Below are 19698 nucleotides of genomic sequence, written 5' to 3' on the forward strand. Positions count from 1 at the left end.
AAAAATATTAATTATAATATATAATATTATATAAAGCTCTATTGTATTTAAAAAACGGATTTATAATTATTAAGATAGCTTATTAATATATATATATAGAGTTATTAATTTATAAAGTAAAAGTATTAATAAATTAATATATAAACTAACTTTTTATTAAAACTAAGTATTATAAACTTTATATAATAAATAAAATATTAAATAAGTATTCAAAAACTAAAAGAACTTAATTATATTTTAAGAGGTTATTTAAAAAAAAATAAAAGATATAAAACAACTAAAAAAGATAACTTAGAGCTATTAAAAAGGGCAGAAAATAAGAAGTAGTTTTTAATTATTTGAAAAGTAATTAATTTATTATAATAATATTATTAATATTTTAAGTTTAGTTAATATTAATAACTATGGCTAGTTATAATTAGTTATAAAGTTTATTATATAATAAAAACTTAATATCAACTTTAATAAGATTAGTTTATTTATAAAAGCCAAGTCAGCCCTTAATGAGGCGGGCTGGACCTTAAAGGGTTAATACGTAATATATAGTATTACCCTAGTAAATTACTCTATTAGGGGGTTATAATTAGTTATAAAGTTTATTGTTTAGTAATATACAATATTTATTTTAATAAATTAGTTTATTTGAAAGGGCGAGAATAGCCCTTAATAAGGCCCGCTAGACCCTTAGAGTTATAGTAATATTATATAAATAATATTAAAAATTACTTAAGTAATTAATAAAAATATAATAACCAAATAAATAAATAATATTAAAAAGTACTTAAATAATTAATAAAAGTAAAATAACCAAAATAAATATCTAATACTATATACTTTATTAAAATAATAAGAATATTTATTAATATTATATATTAGTATTATATTTATTCTAATATTCTACTTTTTACTAGCTACTTGGGCAGTTCTTAATATTATTTATATAGTATTACTATATAGTATTAGTAGTTTATTAAGATAGTAGGAGTATTTACTAATATTATATGTTAATATTATATAAACAATATTAATAATTGCCCGAGTAGCTAGCAAAAGCAGAATATAAAAAATAAATATAATATTAATAAATACTCCTACTATTTTAGTAAACTTATTAATGCTATATATATAATATTAAGAACTACGTAAGTAACTAATAATAATAAAATACTAAAATAAATACTCAATATTATTATTCATTAAACCGTAGTTATAATCTTTATTAAAAAATTTAAAATTCTTTTTTCTAGATTTTTAAAACAATAAAAATAAGTATTAATACTACTCCATAGATATAAACTTTATAAAAGGAAAGTTCAGATTTTTTTTTAAAAAAAATAGTTTATCAAAATAATAAGAGTATTTACTACTACTATATATTAATATTATATAAACGATATTCAGAATTGCTTGAGTATTTAGCAGAGACAAAATTGAAAAAAAAAAAAACCAAATATCAATACTATATATATATATATAAGGGACCGCCCGAGCGATTAGCAAAGGTAGAAACAAAGAACAAATAAGTAATACTAGGCATGTGACTTATTCTATGCTATTTATTACTACCTATACTGCCTGGCTTTGTAAAACCTTTTGTCTTAATACTATTATTTGCACACGACTGGTTAGTATATTCCAAACCCTGCCCAGTGCCCAGCTTTGAACTCCAGGAACATGTGAAACTTACCATCCTCAACACTTCGCACATTCAGCGTTTTCCGCTGTACAATCACCTCGAGGTCCTGAATATTGTTCATCAAATTCTGAACCTTGGCCTCGTAAAATCGCTCGGCAGACTGGGTATCCTGCGCAGGGGTTAGCACACAAATTGGCCAGACCCTGAGGCTTGATGAACATGCCTTCTCAACGTAGAAACCTGTACCCACGTCGACAATGACGTGCTCTGGATCCGAAAGCTCCCCACGTACGTAGAGGGAGTTGGTTAACGGCACCAGGACAGACTTGTCGCCTGGAGAAATGGTGAGTTCGCTGGCCATTCATGAGACGGGAAAGCAGGGGGCCCGCATACCATCCCCAGCACCAGGTCTGGCCTTGACACACCGGAGACACTCCTTGAACCTGGACTGCGCGCTGTGTAGCTGGGCGAACGAGTTTGTCAAGTGCTCAAGTTCTTCTTCCAACTGCTTCTTGACCTGACTGAGTTGCTGGGTGTCCAGCGTCTCCAGATTGACTATGGAGCCGAGTCAGCACGAGAATCGAAGACGCATACCCAGTCTCGATGACGAGATGGCCGGATCTCAACCGAAAATACTTACTGCTCTCAGAACCCTGAGCGGCCATGGTTGATTGAGCCGGCTTGCGGGCGAATAAAGTCGTCAGGATAGATGATCGAAGTCAGTCTGAATCCCTGCTTAGTACTAAACCCTACGCTATGATGAAAGCGTACGTCGAACAAAAGGCAAAAAGGCAAACGGCGGATTGCTGAAGCGATTGAAATTGGGTGTTGAGTCAAACTCTCTGAAAGCTGAGTGAGGATTGAAGCAAGGCCTGGTCACTTGGTTTTCGTCCATTGACACCACTCTTTCCCATATTATTGACACCCGCTGCCGCACTCCTTGGGCGGTGGCTATACACGTGACCGCCCCACACCTGCAGCACACGCCTGGGCAGGCCGCCATCGTATGTCATCCACCTAACGTCGAGTTTGGTATGATGGGTAGAAAGGAAGAGAGTGCTTAGGTCTCTGATGCTTCGACGGCAATGGACACACACGACTTCTAGTCGTGACATCAACATGAGCTACTCTAGGATTTTTCTTATCTTTACAATGGTAGTACATCTGATTTGGAGATACATGGCTGCCTTGTACACACCGCGTTATGGGCGTCTCAGCGATGCCCTAGCGGTCTTCATTATGCTCAGAGTTGTTCGAGCAACTCTGCTACACGCTGTCGTAGCTCTCCTAGCGGGACCATTTCTTTGATTCCAAGTCTGCGGCACTGGACCTCACATTCGCCCGTCTCCTTCCATACTTTACCCAGTATGACTAGGACTGGGTAACCTACCAAGTCTGCATCGTTTAGCTTCCAACCGAAGGATGCCGACCTGTCATCTAACACCGTGTCAATGCCCCCTGTGGCAATCTCATCATACACTTGGCTAGCATCTTCAGCTAGATTAGGAGTAGAAATCACCACGACTTCGTAAGGAGCAATCACGCGCGGCCATTGTAGGCCCCTTATGTCTGTGAGATGCTCAGCTACAGCCCCTATGAGCCGGGAGACACCAATTCCATGGCACCCCATCTGCATAGGCGTCTTATGCTCAGTAAGAGCTGGGCCATCGCGCTGACTTGATTTTGCACGAGTTGGTATAGATACTGTTGCTTCGAGTGGCTCAGAGTATCGCGTTCCTAGGTAGAACGTGTGCCCAAGCTCTAGCGCCTTCTGCAGCTGGAGAACGCCACTATCGCAGCAAGGACACCTGTCACCGTCGCGAGCGGCGAGCAGGTTGATTGATTGTCCACCCTGGGTTTTGGTAATGATGGTCGAGTCTACTCTATCCTCGGGAGCATCCAAGCCCGACAAAGGCGATGATTTGCCTTGTTCTTGTAGAACCTTGTCAAGGTTACTGGTTAATGTGGAGTGTATGATGTTGATGATCTGGGGCCGGGTGGCCGCAGTATTCGTGCTGGAGCTCGTTGATGTAATAGCCGTCCGCCACAGTGATACGGCATTCTCAGTGCTTGCGTCCAGATCAGCGACAATCGTCTTGATAGCCGAAATTCTGATTTCGTTCTCTCGGCCAGATCCATCCTGGGTTCTGCCTGGATACCAGGCATTCACCAAGGTCTTGCGGTCTTTACTGATCCCTCGCCAAACCCGTATTGAAGTAGATGCAGGGCTCGAGGCTTCAGTCAAACCGCACAATTGTGTGCTGTCGGCGGTGACTGCCCTTGCCTCGGCGACCTCGGCGTTAGCAGCGTAATTACAAGTGTCGCAGGTGACCAGAGTGTCCTCCCCAATCGAGGTAGGTAAGTGATACTCATGGCTCAGATCGCCTCCCATGTCGCCGGAGCTGGCTTTGGCAACTGTCACCGGCAGCTTCAATGCTTTGAAAACGCCAGTGTATGCCGATTGGACCTTCTGATAGGTCTCCAACGCCGAATCCGTAGAGACGTCAAAAGTATAGAGGTCCTTCATGGTGAACTCGCGGGTTCTCAGCAGTCCGTGGCGCGGGCGCAGCTCGTCACGAAATTTGCGCGCTAATGATTCCAGCGTAAGTTATTGGCTGCTGACGAGGCTTATGAAGTTGTTGGGCTCACTGATTTGGTAGAGGCGGAGGGGCAATTCTTTGTAGGACTTGACAGTCTTCGCCACTAGAGCAGTAATCTCTTCTTCGTGGGTGGGCGACAACATGTATTTGGACCCTTTGCGGTCCTCGAAGCCGAAGAGCTTTGTAAGTTAGCCGTGGTACTAGGTCTTTTGAGATAGCATGAACAGACCTCAGCCTCTAGTTGTGTGAGACGGCCACTCCTCTGCCAGAGGTCCTTGGACGTAATGGTTGACAGAGCTACTCTCGAGGCTCCTGTGGCAGACGTCAGCAAATGGTAGGGACCTACAGCCGACGTGTACGAGAAACTAACCAAGTTCTTGCATGTAGTAATCTATGACACCCTCGAGCTTACGTTGGACACGCTGGCCAAGAGGAAGTAGATGGAAAATGCCAGAGTGTGACTGAAATATGGGCAATGAGCAAAATCTCCTATCTCACTGCCCCTTCACCGAATAACCTACCTGTCGCAAGAATCCAGCGCGAACAAGTTTTTCATACGCGCCTGAAGTTTCGAAGTGAGCATGCTGACAATCGAAATGTACAGCATATGATAGACCTACCTTCGCCTCGTTCAGGTGTCATTCCTCCGGTAGGGACCCAAACAGTTGAAAGTCGATTCCTGGCGCTACCAGCGCGGTAGCTGCGGCTGAATGACTGGTGACATGTAAGCAATTTTATATGAGTTTATTGGTCTATGGTATATGTGTACCTACCTGGCTACTGCCATTGAACGGTAAGTTGCCATAGCTTGCCTTAGTGCTATGAGACGTCGACAAGAGAGGGAGTCTGCATATTCGACCGAAGGACATGTTGGCGTCAAAAGTAAGTACACCAGCTGATGAGGTAACTCTGGAACACGTTCGCTGACCAAAAGTCGCAAGTGAAGTGCTGGTTCAGTAGCGATGACCAATATCTTCACCTTGAAAGCATCCACCAAGATGGGATGACGGTGGTGACTGGTCAATCGTTCAACGGACTGGCCGCTTGGGAACTTGTCAATCGGAAATCAGCAAATGGCACAGGCCGACGATGAACAATTAATTGGTGGAACTGGCGCGAAGGCAAGGTCCAATCTCGTTAGGGTCACAAGGGTTCGTGAGGCCAGGTGAGGGAGGCTCCGTCAAATTTTGTTTGACTACAATGTCGGACTGCTTCCATGGATGAGAGGGCTGTCAGCGACAATTGGGCTTACCTAGGTAGGAGGGGTCGGATGGATATGCGACCCGAATTTACAGCTTTAGTACTTTACTCCGAGTTCCCTTGAATATTCCAAATTGGAGATAGGTGATATTCAATCGGGTTCACCGTTCCATTTAAGGTATGTAGGTAGACCAGCAGGCTCGAACACAACCTCGACCATCTCACCCTGCCATCCCTGCTTATCGATAAGGAACACGACCCCACACCTGGCGCTCAATTGCCTTTTTTTTTTTCCCTCTTCTTTTGCGACGACCTTTCCTCTCTGCGTTGCACGTTCTGCTTCTTGTACATTTTGGCGCAATACAGAGAATTTCTTTGACCTTCACACGGTTCATTATTCTGTTCTCCAATCACTTGTTCATGACCGTCCCTAATTCTCTGGCTACAATCGCAATCAGAAATACATGATGGGGAAGCCAAAGAGGCAATCTGCCGGCAAGGCTCGGGAGCCAGAGTCCTTGAATCCGCAGTCATTTTCGAATTTCACAGCCAAGATCGAGGGAAAACTAGGCAAATCCGTCAAAGACAACTCAACCGACAACAAGAAGCGCAAACATAACTCGGACGAGCCATTGGAGAGCTCGCACCAACGGAAAAGACACGCCCATCGTCGCGACAAATCCACGAGCGGGCGCGACGGCATTAAGACTGAGGTGAAGGGCAAGAAAGGCGCGCCCCTCAACCGCGAGGATCTTCTAGAGGAGATCAGGGCCTTGGGAGGAGACGAAGAGGACCTGAAGCTCATTGGAGACATCGATTCGGACGACGAGGATGCCACCGGGGAAGCCAACTCCAGCGCTACTGTTGATGGAAAGCTTCAGAATGAGCTTGCTGCTTTCGCAGCCCAGCTCGGCCTCCAACAACATCATGAAGCAGCAACAGCTCAGGATGTAGAAGAACACCCGGAGGAGGAGGAGACAGAGGAGGAAGAAGCGAGCGAGGTAGACGAAGTTGCTGAAGGCTATGCCCAGTCCGCTCAGGAAGACACAGAGACCGAGGTCCATGCACCGCAACAATCTCCCCGTAAGGATGTCAAAGATACGGTCAAGAAGCAGTTCGTGAGCAGCCACCTGACCCAAGTTATTCTCAAATTCATGCATATACTGACCTATGCCCGCCAGAAATTCGAACCTCGCGCTGATTGGCACGGGGCGGAACTAGGCCAGCTCTCAGACCCTACATCTCCCGAAGTGAATGGTTTCCTTGGCGCCATCAATGCTCTCAAAGCTCATGCAGTCACTCTTCTGGAGGCAGACGCGGCAGCGTACAATAAGAGCGTTTTGGCATCATCTTCTCGAAAGTTCCTCTCCACCATCATGTCTTCCGGAACGCTCTCGGACAAAGTCTCTGCTCTCACCTTGGCAATTCAAGAGTCACCGCTTCACAATGTCAAGGCTTTTGAGTCACTCCTAGGCCTTGCGTCCAAAAGGAGTCGTGCTCAGGCTATTGGTGCTCTTGGTGCTCTGGTTGATCTCCTTGGTCCAGGTCTAGTTCTACCCCCTAATAGGAGACTGCGCGCCTTTCAAACTCAACCTGGTCTCATTGGAGCTCTGCAGCGATCCTCTGTCAAGAATTGGAACTCCAGCCAAGCCTTACCGGGTCGCTTAACGGATGCACACCTCATCCAGTGGGCTTACGAGGACTGGCTCAAGACATCGTACTTCAAGATCATTCAGCTCCTCGAGGTCTGGTGCAATGATGAGATTGAATACTCTCGCACCCGTTCCATCGACTTTGTCTATGGCCTGCTTAAGGACAAGCCCGAACAAGAGACCAATTTGCTTAGGCTGTTGGTTAACAAGATGGGCGACAAGGACCGGAAGATTGCATCGAGAGTTTCGTACCTTCTTCTCCAGCTTCAGAACACCCACCCCGGAATGAAGCAAGTTGTCATTAAGGGCATAGAGCAGGAAGTTTTACTCCGACCAGGCCAAACCTTCAGGGCCAAGTACCACGCCACGAACACTTTGAATCAGACAATACTGAGCAACCGCGAAGGTGGCACGGCAGAGGCACTACTCCGCATTTATTTTGAAATCTTTGTTACTCTTCTCAACAGTTCCGCACTTGGCAAAGCACCTGCCGAAAGCCAACAGGATCGTTCTTCCAAGGAGACTGGCGTCACAACGGAGACAGCTGATAAGCTGGTCACCGCAGTATTGACAGGTATCAACCGCGCTGTGCCGTTCGTGGCCGAGCAAGACCCCATGTGAGCAATTCTTTTCCAATGGTTTCTGGGCTCCCGAACATTGAACACAACTGACACTCGCATGCAGCCTCGAATCCCAAATGGACACTCTTTTCCGAATTGCGCACTCGACGAACTTCAACACGAGCATTCAGGCGCTGATTCTCATCCAGCAAATATCCGTGTCAAGGCACCTGGCTTCCGACAGGTTCTACAGAACGTTGTACGAATCCCTATTGGATCCGCGACTTGCCAACTCCTCTAAACAAGCTCTGTATCTGAACCTGATCCTCAAGTCTCTCAAGGCCGATGTTGACACGAGGCGGATCAAGGCCTTTGCGAAGAGAATGTTGCAGATTCTCAACTTACATCAACCTGCTTTCGTCTGTGGCTTGATATATGTGGTGTTCCAATTGAGGACTCAGTTTCCCGACCTTAGAGCACTCCTTGAAGAACCAGAGGACAACGACACAGAAGAGGCGACTGGTCAGCCCTTGGCGCAGGAACAGCATACATCTGTTTCTAGAGGAAGTGTGTACGATGGCCGCAAAAGAAACCCAGAGCATAGCAATGCTCAGAACAGCTGTCTCTGGGAAATAGTAAGCTTGTACCTGTTTTTTGGTTCACATGACGCTAGTCGCTAATGAACGCAGATACCTCCCCTCACTCACTTCCACCCGTCCGTGTCTCTACTGGCCGCAAGTCTATTCTCAAATGAGAAGCAGATGGCCAAGCCCGACCTGGAGAGCCATAGCTTGATCAGATTCCTCGATAAATTTGTGTACCGTAGCCCGAAGGCGGCAGAGACTGCTAGGGGAGCATCAATCATGCAGCCGGTCCGCAATCCTGATTCCGGCAGCATCTGGCTCGCGAAGAGAACTGGCTCAGGTGCAGCTGCGCCAATCAACACGCCCAAGTTCTGGAACAAGAAGGTAGATCAGGTCGCAGCGGAGGATATCTTCTTCCACGAATACTTCAAGCAAGCGGGCAAAAAGGTCGAGGGTGGTAAGAAGATCACTGAACAGTCGTCATCTGGACCAGATGAGGTTGCCGAGGACGACGCCGAGCAAGAGGATGAAATCTGGAAGGCCCTGACTGCCTCGCATCCCGACGGCCCAATCGAGAGTGACGACGACGACCTTGACATGGAAGGATTCGACGACAGCGATGAAGAGTCTGATGGCGGCGTCATCTTCTCTGACGGCTCCGATGCCGAACTCTTGGATGTTGACGAAGATGACGAAGACGACGAAGATGCTGGCGAGCTCTGTGGCGAGGAAGGAGACGACGACGAGGCGATGGAGGATGAGGAGAGCCCTGAGCTATCTGCAGTACCTGGAGAGGCCGAGGAAGCTAGCGAGAAGAGCAAGAGCGCTGCCCGATCATCCAGGAGGAAACTCAAGGACTTGCCTATGTTTGCGTCGGCAGATGATTATGCCGAGCTCTTGGCGGCAGAGGAGGAGGACATGTAATCGGACTAAGAAATTCGCAATAGACATCATATTGTACGTCTGGGCCAAACAAGCCCATGAGATGAAGACTTCCGACCCACTTGCTCCCGGCCCATTCCATAGGTAACTATGTGTCAAACCACTCGAGGTCGTCATCTTTAGTGAATATGGCTCTGTACGTCTTATCCCCATCCGAATGCTCAGTCTCTTCAGTATGAATGCTGTGAAGCTTTGGCGGCTCAGCTCCGGGCACGAAGGCGCGGAAGTGAATATAGGCAGGCCCCGACTCGGGTAGTGCTGGGATTCGGACCTTGCCAAATAGATGGATTCCGTAAGCCGAACTGGCAACTCTTACGGCCACAAAGTTGTCTGGGCCAAAAGCGGCCAGTTGGTGATCGTCGAGATGTTCCTAGGATCTGTCTGAGCGGCACGATGGCATGGTAGGACAAAATGGCGATTGACTTACAACGGCCTGGAAATACTCGGGCTCGTGCTCTGGTGATGGAGAATCAGCCCGTGGCTTGTTTCCAGCGGCGAATGGTACCTACTTTGATGTTCACGTCGGATGTGAAGAAGTTCTTTTTTGAGATCATGCGCTATCTCTTGGAATACCTTGATGGACTCTTCTTTAGGCGCGTGCACAGCGCCTAGATCTACGGTTTCTGCCGTGGCCTAAAATGGACGTAGACATGGCAATAGGTCAGCTGCTGTCAACAAGACAGTAGGTCGCTTGCATATCCGGCATGCAAAAAAACAAAAACAAAAAAAAAAACATGAAAGACAATACCATCGTGTGTGTTGTTGCCGTGTCTTTTTGCCAAACTACCAGCAGCCGTTACGTGATGAGAGGTGCCAGATGGGAAGAGTATTAGATGAGATTGATTGACGGTGGATGCCAGAGCCAAACGATTCATTGCCTCGTGGACGGTGGTGTCCTATTATAGTACCAGAAAGGCAAAGGTCAGATGAGGGGTATGTATCCATCTGTACCAGGCCTCTAGGTCATTCAAGTTTTGAGGTATGCCCAGGACCCCTGGAGCCACACGGACCGATGCCGCATGAGAACTAATCACTGGGGTAATGGTCAACACCTCATCCTGCCTGTCCGGAATCTGATGGTTTTACGGAGAGAGATATGATGTCATGTGGCCGGGATCTTGTCTTGTGCATATTCAAGGACCCTATTGCGCAGAGTGTACAGGGGATCAGGCGAGGCTACGACACCAGAAGTTACTTGTACGTTATATCTGCAGCGAAAGTATGGCTCCAGGAGTCCAGAATGGAGGAGTGTGCCGTTGAAACAAGGCCTCAGACAAGTGCGAGGAGTGGAAACCGTCTATCCGTATTCGTATATCCAAGTTAAATCCCCATTGATGCATATTTTTGGCTAGGCGTTTCTTCCACAGCGTTCGCTTAATGAATTGTCGTTTAGTGACATGATGTTGAAACTACCTTAGTGCCGGGATCAAGGTACTCTACCTCACCTGAACTGTTAAGCTCCCCGGCATGTAGCCTCGGCATACGACTGGAGTGACAAACTGCGTCGAAGGTCAATCTTGACATTCTCCTATGCCTCACACATCAATCGTAAGCTTCAACCTTGTTGCTCGACTGACCGGCTATATCCATGGCAGCATCACACTTTCTTCCGCTTCGGCGACTTCTTCAGCAGCCTGCGACATTGGCCGGCTCCAACGCGCCAGTCTTGCAAACCTCCGCCCGTCGTCAGCAGGTTTGGCTCCGATGCTATCACCAAGGCGTTAATGCTGGTAAGTTACTTTGATTTTGACAGTCCCTCCAGACCTTAATCCAGGAAGCTCACACAATGTTATTGTAGGCACATCGTCGCAACCGACAAGCCCTTCCCGGTTCCGCAAAGCCATCAGCTTTGGCGCGTTTGGACTGCTGTTTACGAGTTTGGGTTTCGCTGCAGCGGCGAGTCCCCTAGTGCCTGGTCTACTTGACGCGGCAAGACCCCGTTCCGATGAAGATACCCTGCGCATCTACGTGCCCGAGAGCGACGAAGCCGCAATTGTGAATGATTTTGTCAATAACCACCCGATTGCGGCAGAGATGCGCCGGAATCCCGACATGACTGAATCTCGCCCCCACATGAGACTCCCCGATGCGCTGCGGCGGCACAATCTCACTGGGGGTACGCTTCTTGGACCTGGCCGGATCACAGTACCCCCTGTATGCTGGACTGAAAAAGGAGGCAAGTCTCTTGTATCAATCTCCCATCTTGGCACAGACATTTGTGGTCACCCTGGCATTGTTCATGGTGGGTTGCTTGCTACAATGCTGGACGAGGGTCTGGCGCGATGCTGCTTCGGTGCTCTTCCACACAAAGTGGGCGTTACGGCCAAGCTTGAGATCAATTATAGGAAGCCAGTGCATGCAGGCACGTACGTTGTTTTGCGGGCGCGCACAACGAGAGTAGAAGGGCGTAAGGCATGGGTCGAGGGCCAACTGGAAACGCTGCCAGTGGACGGAGAGGAGCCTCTTGTCCTCGCGCAAGCCTCTGCGCTTTTCATCTCTCCCAGATTTGCATCCGTGAGTGACCTCTTCTCTTACTATTTGGATCATTGAGCCACGAAACTGACAGCCCAAAAAAGGTAATGGCGAAGCTGAATGCGACTTGAGACCTTTGCAAACGCAAGACTAAGCCCGGCCTTTCGATTCTACTTTTACTGAAAAATTTAACAGTCGAATGGGACACGCTGAGGTGATTGGAGAAAAGAGACAGCACCGAATGATAAGTGGTTTGCAAGAGATCGATGCACTGAGCTGAAGGCGCATGCTCAGCCCGATCCGATTTAGACTACCCGAGCCAGTAGACCGTCAGCCCTCTTGCAGGAAGGAGTATAGGCCACGAGCCCTCCTGGATGGATTGATAGATGGCTCTCATGAGGGTGCGCGCAGAATAGCTCCCTCTCAGACTTGTAGTATATGGTGAATGCTAGGATATAGATAGCCCCGGGGCCAGGATTGAGCTGATAGATAGCTCACAAGTGAAAAATTGCGGCCGGTGAAGAGGGATAATGACCAGCAGAACACCCAGGAAATATTTCGAAATGCGCGACTTTAGTTGAGGACAGCTGTGATGTTATAATGGTGTAAGGTAGGTAGCTATGTGAAGTCCCTAAGTGAGACGGAGGAGGCTTCGGCACCGACGTGAAGCGCGGCGCGGCATCCGGGAACGGAGCGGAAGTCGGCACTCGGCCAGCCGGAGATAATACCTCAAAAAATAGGCAGGAACCAGCCAGATTGCAGGCCTCTGACGTGTTGGTCCCGCCAAGCGATGATCCACCTCTAGCCGATCTGACGCCATCGCTCGGCGCAGGTTCGCAGTGTTCCGGTAAGGAAGTACATGCATGATGTTGCGGATTCTTTTGATTTTTTTTCTTGCTCTATCCTAGGTCATTGGATCATTTCCTATGGTATCCGTTAGGTACTGAACCTAGATGTGGAAATGGCCAAAGCCAGGCAAAGTACCTCTCTTGTGAAGCCACTTTCTACTTTGCAGTGTTTGGGAGTTCTGGGTACATCGCCCAGGAGCCGACTTCTCCGTGATCTTAGCTTGTGAAGTGAAAAACAAGAGGGAAAAATGGAGGGGGAGGAGGTGGGGTGAAAAGCAACTTAGTACCCTACTCGGTCCGTTGTCGTGAGAGTCGTGTATGCGAGCGCATCTGTATGTATATGTAGGAGTGCTTGTTGCCGCTGCGCCTGATTCCATTTCACACTCTTGTTTCTTCAACACCATTCTCCTCTTTAGTCCCTACCACCAGATACCCAATTGAATTTACAATGGCTACGTAAGTATGAGTACGGAGATCTAGAGTCCCCCCCCCTAATGACGGGACCGAAATTGCCCCTCCATGAATTTCCTTCTGCTATCCCACCGACCCCGCAGTCGTCGTCGCACCTGCCTGCAGTGAATGCTCTGAAGTTCTTTACCTTCACGTACGCAGCTCGACAGTTGGCAGCATAACGAACAAATTCGCTGACATCTATCCCCCCGTTATCATAGCAACATTACATGGCACCCCTCACTCTCGCGCTCTGAGCGTAATCAGCTGCGCGGTCAGCGTGGTTTCACCCTCTGGCTCACAGGACTCTCCGCCTCTGGCAAGTCCACCGTAGCAACCGCTCTGGAACAGCACCTTTTGCACCTGGGAGTTGCAGCCTACCGTTTGGACGGCGACAATGTACGCTTCGGCCTCAACAAAGATCTTGGTTTCTCCGAGAAAGACCGCAATGAGAACATCCGTCGCATTGCTGAGGTATGGTCATTTACTTTACCTTTTAGACTCCATATTCCAACCCAAGTACGGCCGCCCTCAGAGAGTACACGACTAATGCCGCAGTAGGTTGCCAAGCTGTTTGCCGATTCTTCGACTGTTGCCATTACCTCCTTCATTTCGCCCTACCGTGCAGACCGCCAAGTAGCTCGCGAGCTGCACAGCCAGACCGGTCAGAGCAGCGACGAGGCCATTCCATTCATCGAGGTCTTTGTCGATGTGCCTCTCGAGGTCGCTGAGCAGCGTGACCCCAAAGGTCTGTATAAGAAGGCTCGAGCGGGAGAGATCAAGGATTTCACCGGCATTTCGGCCCCTTACGAAGCACCCGAGAAGCCCGAAATTGTTATCAGGACCGACGAGTCGAGCGTTGAGGAATGTGTGGCACAAATTGCCGAGTGGCTGATCAAGGAGGGTCTCATTACTGCGAGTAAAACAGCCTGATGCCTACGGTCCTAGGATTGCATGGGCAGCCGAATCTCATCACATTTGAACTAGGAGTTACCAATCGGCTATAGCCCCGAGCTTTCTAACCACGGTTTTACTGCCCCTTTAAAAATACTACGCGTTTTTAGTGCAAGGTTGCGTCTGAAGTGCGGGAGTGCATGCGCCTGCCATGCTACAATTGTGTAGTTCCACGTAACTACGAGAAGTCAAACTCGTAGTAAACGTAGGCCGTGTACTCATGTCCCTCGCCTCCGCCTAGACCAACAGCAGCCATCTCGGACGACAGTGCTGCGTCGTCTTTGGTGATTTTCCCGCGCTTGTCTCTGCCAAAGGCATTGCCTCCTAGATACGAGTAATTAGAGTCAAGCGCTGTCTTGACCTTCTTAACTAGCTTCGAATTCGTCTGTCCGCCGCGTTAGCATCGTGAGCCATGATTTGAGCGAGAGATAGGGGTGCTGACCTTAACAAGAACACTGACATAATCGAGCGGGAGTCCGTAGCGTAGAACAGCCTCGACAAACACGCGCAGTGCGAGCACATGCAGCCAGATCATGACGCTTTCGCTCCAGCCTGTCCGGCCGATTCTCAGAGCTTCTCCCCATGTCTTCTTCTCTTCACGAGCCACCCGATCAAGCTCGCGTTGCTCTTCTTCCTTTCCACCCTCCACGTACTTGTATTGACGCGGAGTCCATTTTTGCTCGCGGCACTTCGCAAGGAACTCTGCACTGTGTTTTTTGAATGACGTGGCGGCGTACAAGGTGAACTCTTCGTCCGTCGCGACCTGCACGGCAGATCGGGGGACCACCATCGGTGCCAGTGTTTCATAGCTCTTCAAGAAGTCCTTCTTTGCATTGTTCGGCACAACGATAAGATGCGTCTCTAGGTATTCCGAGTCCTGAATGAGGAGGGCGGGATCGACGACGGGAGTGAGGGACTTTGTCGCAAGGTTGCCACTGTAATACCGCTGTCAGCTATCAAGTCGGCGCTGGGGTAGGAGGAAGGGTCGGCCTTGGAAGCAATACGTACGTCTGCTTGCGCTGAAGAGTGGTGAAGTTTGTCTTGACCGAGTTATACTGGTTGAACTTGCTCTTGACATCGTTGTCGGTAGTGACAAGTTCCTGGCGCTTCGTTAGTTTCATGTGGGCCTACTCTATGGATGGCAACCCGGATCCACGTCGAAAGCGAGACAGGTAGAGTAAAGGAAAGTCCCGCCGCGATCCTGTTGGGCCCAGTACTCCCTCTCTCTCCACATACCTTTTGCAGTGTATCGACGAGTTCGCTCAAAGGTTTGTCGGCGCGGTATCGAACCTTGTTCCAGGAAAACGAGTTGACGTATTGGTCAGTGGGCTCTGAGGTGCAACCGCCGTCAGTGACATGTACAAGAGGTTTGTGGAACAGGCAGCAGCGACGAGGTGGTGCCCTAGACATTTCTCACTGTCGTTGACCATCTTCTGCTGGGAGATTTTATCCTCATCACCATCGAGGATTGACTTCAATGAGTCGGCAACCTTTGCAACAACAGCCTGGCAGGTGGACTCTAGCTTGGCAAGGTCATCGGCCTGTTGGACCAAGGCATCCAGGGTGCCGATTTTGAAATCGGGGATGTTGAAGGGGCGAACACCACCATTCTCGGCCGAAATGGTAGCGCTTAACGAGGAGATAGCATCGTCCTTATCGCCAGAGTCGAAGATGCCGAGAGGCAGGGAGACGAGGGCGTACTTGGTAGACATGCTTCTTGAACTGAATCGGACGCCGGCTAGCTGTCCATGCGGCTATGTCAGAGCCTCGGAAGGTCTAGAAAAGCAGGGTGAGGTAAGATTACGGTAGGTGAGGTCGAGAGAGCTATCGGAAGGTAGGCGGAGTTAGTTGGGCGTCGGTCGATGAGCGGTTGTCAACTTGCCTGGAGGCTGGGGTTTTGAGCAACATCCGCTAATGAGCAATGACTTTGCCAACTCCAGTAAAGAAATCGCACATGGGTAGGTAGCCAAGATGGTGACAATTGAGGGCCGGAGCGGATTGAAATGCAGCACTGCCTAGTAGTACGGAGTAGAGGAGAGAGAGGTTACCTTAGGTGCTAAGCTGAGGCCAACCTACGGGCCTGCTCCATGTACCCCCCTACCTGCGCAACGGTGAATTGCGAACGAGGTACTCGTAACTTTGCCACTGCCCAAGTACAGATTAGGTGTACGTAGGTGGAAGAGATACGAGGGTCCAGGACCAGTGAATAGGTACCTGGATTGCGGGAGATGTAGCGGGGCGCAGTACTCGGGTACCTCAAAGCTAGGTGGTGGTTCGTCACTCACTCGGCGATAGCCTGATAGGTACGGTAGCCAGCGGGTCTGCTGCCATCTAATGAGGTGGTCTACTGTACGTGGAAAGCTGCTAATAAATGCTCAAGCTTGACCTCTCCGCTCGACATTCCAATGTTGTCCAACGCTGCTCACGCCATACCTTCCAACTTCGACAGCCACTGCGCCTTTGCAGAGCGTAAGACGCGTTTAGGTATCGCCCGGAAGGTCTTGCTTCCTTCTCTATCTTCCCTTCCGGTCTTTCGCCCATCTCGAATGCGCATCGCCAGGTCTCGCTGTTGCTAATTCAATGTATAGCTCCAGACGATCGACGGTTTCTCGCTTTGTGACTGTCTAAGTCGTTCCTTCGGCCGAATTCAACAACGATGACGATCGGCTCGCTCCATTGCGATTGCAAAAAGAGAAGCTGACTCGGCAAGATATCACATGCTGTCGAGTCGCCTTGGTGGCTTATCCGGGGTTTCGTGATGCCCTCTTGCAACCGCGAGATTTAGCACACGTATTTATTGCCATCCGGACCAAGGGCCGAGCCACACTCCTCTCCGGGGGAGAAACCTCAAAAGGCACAGCTGTGCTCCAATCTTTCGTTGAGGGACGATGCTGAATTTGTGAAGCGACTGTCGTCCACAGCCATGGCTACAACCGCAGGTAAGTCTAAAGCAAAACGCGCTTGATTTTCTGCGCCCCGACTAATTGTCTTCTGCAAAGCATCTCCTCAAACTTCAAACCCTGCGCGACACCCTGCACCGCTTGCTGATGCCTCTGCCGCCACTGGCACCGGCACTGGCACCGACACTGCTATTGCCACTGGCACCGATAGTCGCACACGCAACGGTTCTGCAGCGCAAACCCCTGTACTAGGCGTTACGGGTGAAGGAGGTTTGTAGACTATTCCCATCTCTCTAATGCTACTGCTCGTTGGATGGTCAGGTAGGAACACCCAAAAGACGTTGCTGACATTCGAGCTGTAGGTGCGGCGAATGGATTCGGTGTCTTGCAACATACTGGCCCCCCAGTACAGGATGATATCCCGGGCCTTTATAGAGATGGACGTGTACGTAACCCTGTGCCTAGTAAGCTGAAGGGCAAGACCGACGCGACGAAAGGAAACTTTGGGGTCATGCACATAGACCTCACCACCACCAACGAAAGCCGGGAGCGTGATGCAGCAGCCAAACGCACGAGTGAGGGAACGCAGCTTGCGGCCAGACTGGCCCAGACAGACCGTTACATTCCCATCAGACGGAGTAAATTTATCTATCGACCAGAGGTACATGCCTCGAATAGTCCACCGCAACTTAACGCACCGCATCCCAGTGCACCGCAGCTAAACGCACCACAACTTAACAAACCGCAGCAAAACGAACCGCAACCCGATAAACCGCAACTCAATAAACCGTGGCCTCATCAACCGCAACTTAATGCACCACAACTGAACACACCGCAGCTGAATACACCGCAGCTGAATGCAACACAGCCAAACGCTCTGCAGCCAACACCACAACTCAATAAACCGTGGCCCCATGAAACGCCGCTCACTACACCGCAACGGAATGCACCCCAGCTCAACCGACCCCAGCTGAACACACCATATACTCGGGAGATCGTCGTAGAAACGGGGCAGGGGCGAAGGAGGACATCGACGATTACGACCGCGGAGGCGATAGCGGAACAGGCTCGACTCTTGACTCTGTTGCGAAGCCTGGACCCCGATCTGGTTGTTGACCAGCTTTGCAAGGGACTAAATTTTTTTGGAGTAATTGCCAACGAGCACACATCACCTGGAGGATCATTTCCCGTCAGCGCCGAGGCGAATGGGTCTGGATCTCTCTTCATTGGCTGGCTGGCAGAGATCTTTCCAGCTGTAGACCAGGGGACAATTCCGGGCGCACAGCAAACGAGCCTGAGACGGCCACGTGGTCGTCCCAAAGGAAGTAGGAATGCGAAGGGAAGACAAGCTGGCAATAGTGGGCAGCGACTGGTTTCAGGAGCTCATGAAGCAGAAACAACAACGGATAACAGTGCAGGTGATGACGCGGTGAAGAGAGCTGCGGTAGATAATAGCTGGGTTGACATCGATGACACCATTGCAGATACTGACGGAGAGAGTTTGCAAGTGGACGCCGAGCGGGTGGTTGAAACTCCAGCTTCAAGTCGGGTAGTCTCTGGCCCAAGTGCTTCCGGTGGAATGCCGGAATCTGGCTCCGCCCGGGGCCCGACAATCACGCCGGCCCCTAAGCGGAGAGGGAGACCGAAAGGCTCGAAAAACCGACCGAAAGATACGATGCTCTTGGCCAACGAGGCTCATGAAGATACGAATGGTGTATCTGAGAGCCCAGTGATAATACAGCCAATAGGACTCAATCCCCCTGAATCCTCAAGCAGGACTGGTGGTCTAGACGAGCTCGGATCGCCGCTCGTCAAGAAGCGTAAAGGAGGCCCTGGCCGTCCTAAGGGATCCAAGAATCGACCGAAAGAAACATCAAATGTGCCTGGCTCTCGATCTCAACAAACATCGCCTACATCAGCTGCAAATAACCAACGAAGTGAGCCACAATCTGCTGCAGCGGGTGATTTGGGCGTGCCGGCGCCTGCTGCTATTTCCACATCATCCATCCGAGAACAACAACACGAGCAGCGACCGGCCAACCAGCTATATGTGGCTCCTCAGTTGGCACCGGAGGCTGTCAGCGAATCCGCTGCCATGAAGCAACAAGCCAGCAAAGCCTCCAGAGTCGCAAAGCGTAAACGGAAAGCTTCTCAGGAAGGCAGAGACAGTAATGCCGGCAATGAGTTGCAGACAGCTGCCTCGGCTTCAGATCCAAACAATGCTGGTGGGTTTACTGCAATCACCAATGAGAGTCCTTTGTCACCGCAGATGGTCCGGTCTCAAGGATCACGAGTGCAGGACCTCACTCATGGCCATCAGCCAGTGACCAAGAGGCAGAAATTACCGAATCATCAGCGCGAAGATGCTGCCTCAAACAGCCGAATGACGCAAGCCAGCCAGAACAGCCAGACTGGACAACAGGGGCAGCGCGTGCCACAATCGTTAGAGCCAACGCGGCCAGACCTTCACAGCGGCAGCCTCGCAGATGCCAATAACACTAATCTTCAGAGGTCGAGGAACCAAATGGGCGGCTCTGCAAACCGATCATCGCTCCAGCAAGCCCTCAACACGCAGCAACCTCAGTCTGATATACGACTTCGATACAGCCAAAGCCTCGCACCTTCATCCGCTGGCCGAGGAGTTGAAAGGACTGAGGTAGCGGAATCCTACTCCTTGAATATGCCAGCAAGGCAAGGCATGTACAATCAAGGTGGATCGGCTCAGGGGCAACAGCAACAGCATCTCTTTCATCAGCAAGGGCAACATCAGCCAACTCCACAGAACCGACCTAATGGCAGTCAGCACCGCCTAAGCAGCTCGGGTGCCGACCAACTTCCATCAACACTAGGGCAGAATGGGGACAACTATACAGAATCTGCAAGTGAAGGAGACTATCACG

General features: G+C 49.6%; 5 protein-coding genes across 5 annotated transcripts; 2 read left to right on the forward strand and 3 right to left on the reverse strand.

The window, feature by feature from the left end:
- Positions 1–2029: 2029 nt before the first annotated feature.
- On the reverse strand, positions 2030–2301 carry GIM5 (subunit of tubulin prefoldin; the record flags this gene model as incomplete). The annotated part of the gene is made up of 2 exons (XM_053195210.2): positions 2030–2191; positions 2277–2301. Coding segments are annotated over 2 exons (187 nt in total), but the record flags the coding sequence as incomplete, so codon positions are not given.
- Positions 2302–3175: 874 nt separating this feature from the next.
- Positions 3176–4619, reverse strand: N0V96_001886 (uncharacterized protein; the record flags this gene model as incomplete). The annotated part of the gene is made up of 5 exons (XM_065756365.1): positions 3176–3198; positions 3443–4225; positions 4286–4415; positions 4466–4578; positions 4607–4619. The coding sequence occupies 5 exons, from the start codon at positions 4617–4619 to the stop codon at positions 3176–3178; spliced, it is 1062 nt and encodes a 353-aa protein (XP_065614734.1).
- A 1281-nt stretch (positions 4620–5900) lies between these two features.
- Positions 5901–9156, forward strand: MAK21 (RNA-binding ribosome biosynthesis protein mak21; the record flags this gene model as incomplete). Its single annotated transcript, XM_053195207.2, has 3 exons — positions 5901–7705; positions 7773–8283; positions 8338–9156. 3 exons carry the CDS (start codon positions 5901–5903, stop codon positions 9154–9156), a joined length of 3135 nt encoding a protein of 1044 aa, XP_053047478.2.
- A 3786-nt stretch (positions 9157–12942) lies between these two features.
- On the forward strand, positions 12943–13877 carry MET14 (Adenylyl-sulfate kinase; the record flags this gene model as incomplete). The annotated part of the gene is made up of 3 exons (XM_053195206.1): positions 12943–12950; positions 13166–13418; positions 13506–13877. The coding sequence occupies 3 exons, from the start codon at positions 12943–12945 to the stop codon at positions 13875–13877; spliced, it is 633 nt and encodes a 210-aa protein (XP_053047477.1).
- Positions 13878–14076: 199 nt separating this feature from the next.
- On the reverse strand, positions 14077–15610 carry VMA5 (Vacuolar ATP synthase subunit C; the record flags this gene model as incomplete). The annotated part of the gene is made up of 5 exons (XM_053195205.1): positions 14077–14283; positions 14341–14833; positions 14907–14998; positions 15135–15229; positions 15316–15610. The coding sequence occupies 5 exons, from the start codon at positions 15608–15610 to the stop codon at positions 14077–14079; spliced, it is 1182 nt and encodes a 393-aa protein (XP_053047476.1).
- Positions 15611–19698: the final 4088 nt, after the last annotated feature.

The sequence above is a fragment of the Colletotrichum fioriniae genome, assembly GCF_027942845.1.
Source record: "Colletotrichum fioriniae strain IMI 355084 chromosome Unknown scaffold_2, whole genome shotgun sequence".
In the NCBI taxonomy this organism is placed as follows: domain Eukaryota; kingdom Fungi; phylum Ascomycota; class Sordariomycetes; order Glomerellales; family Glomerellaceae; genus Colletotrichum; species Colletotrichum fioriniae.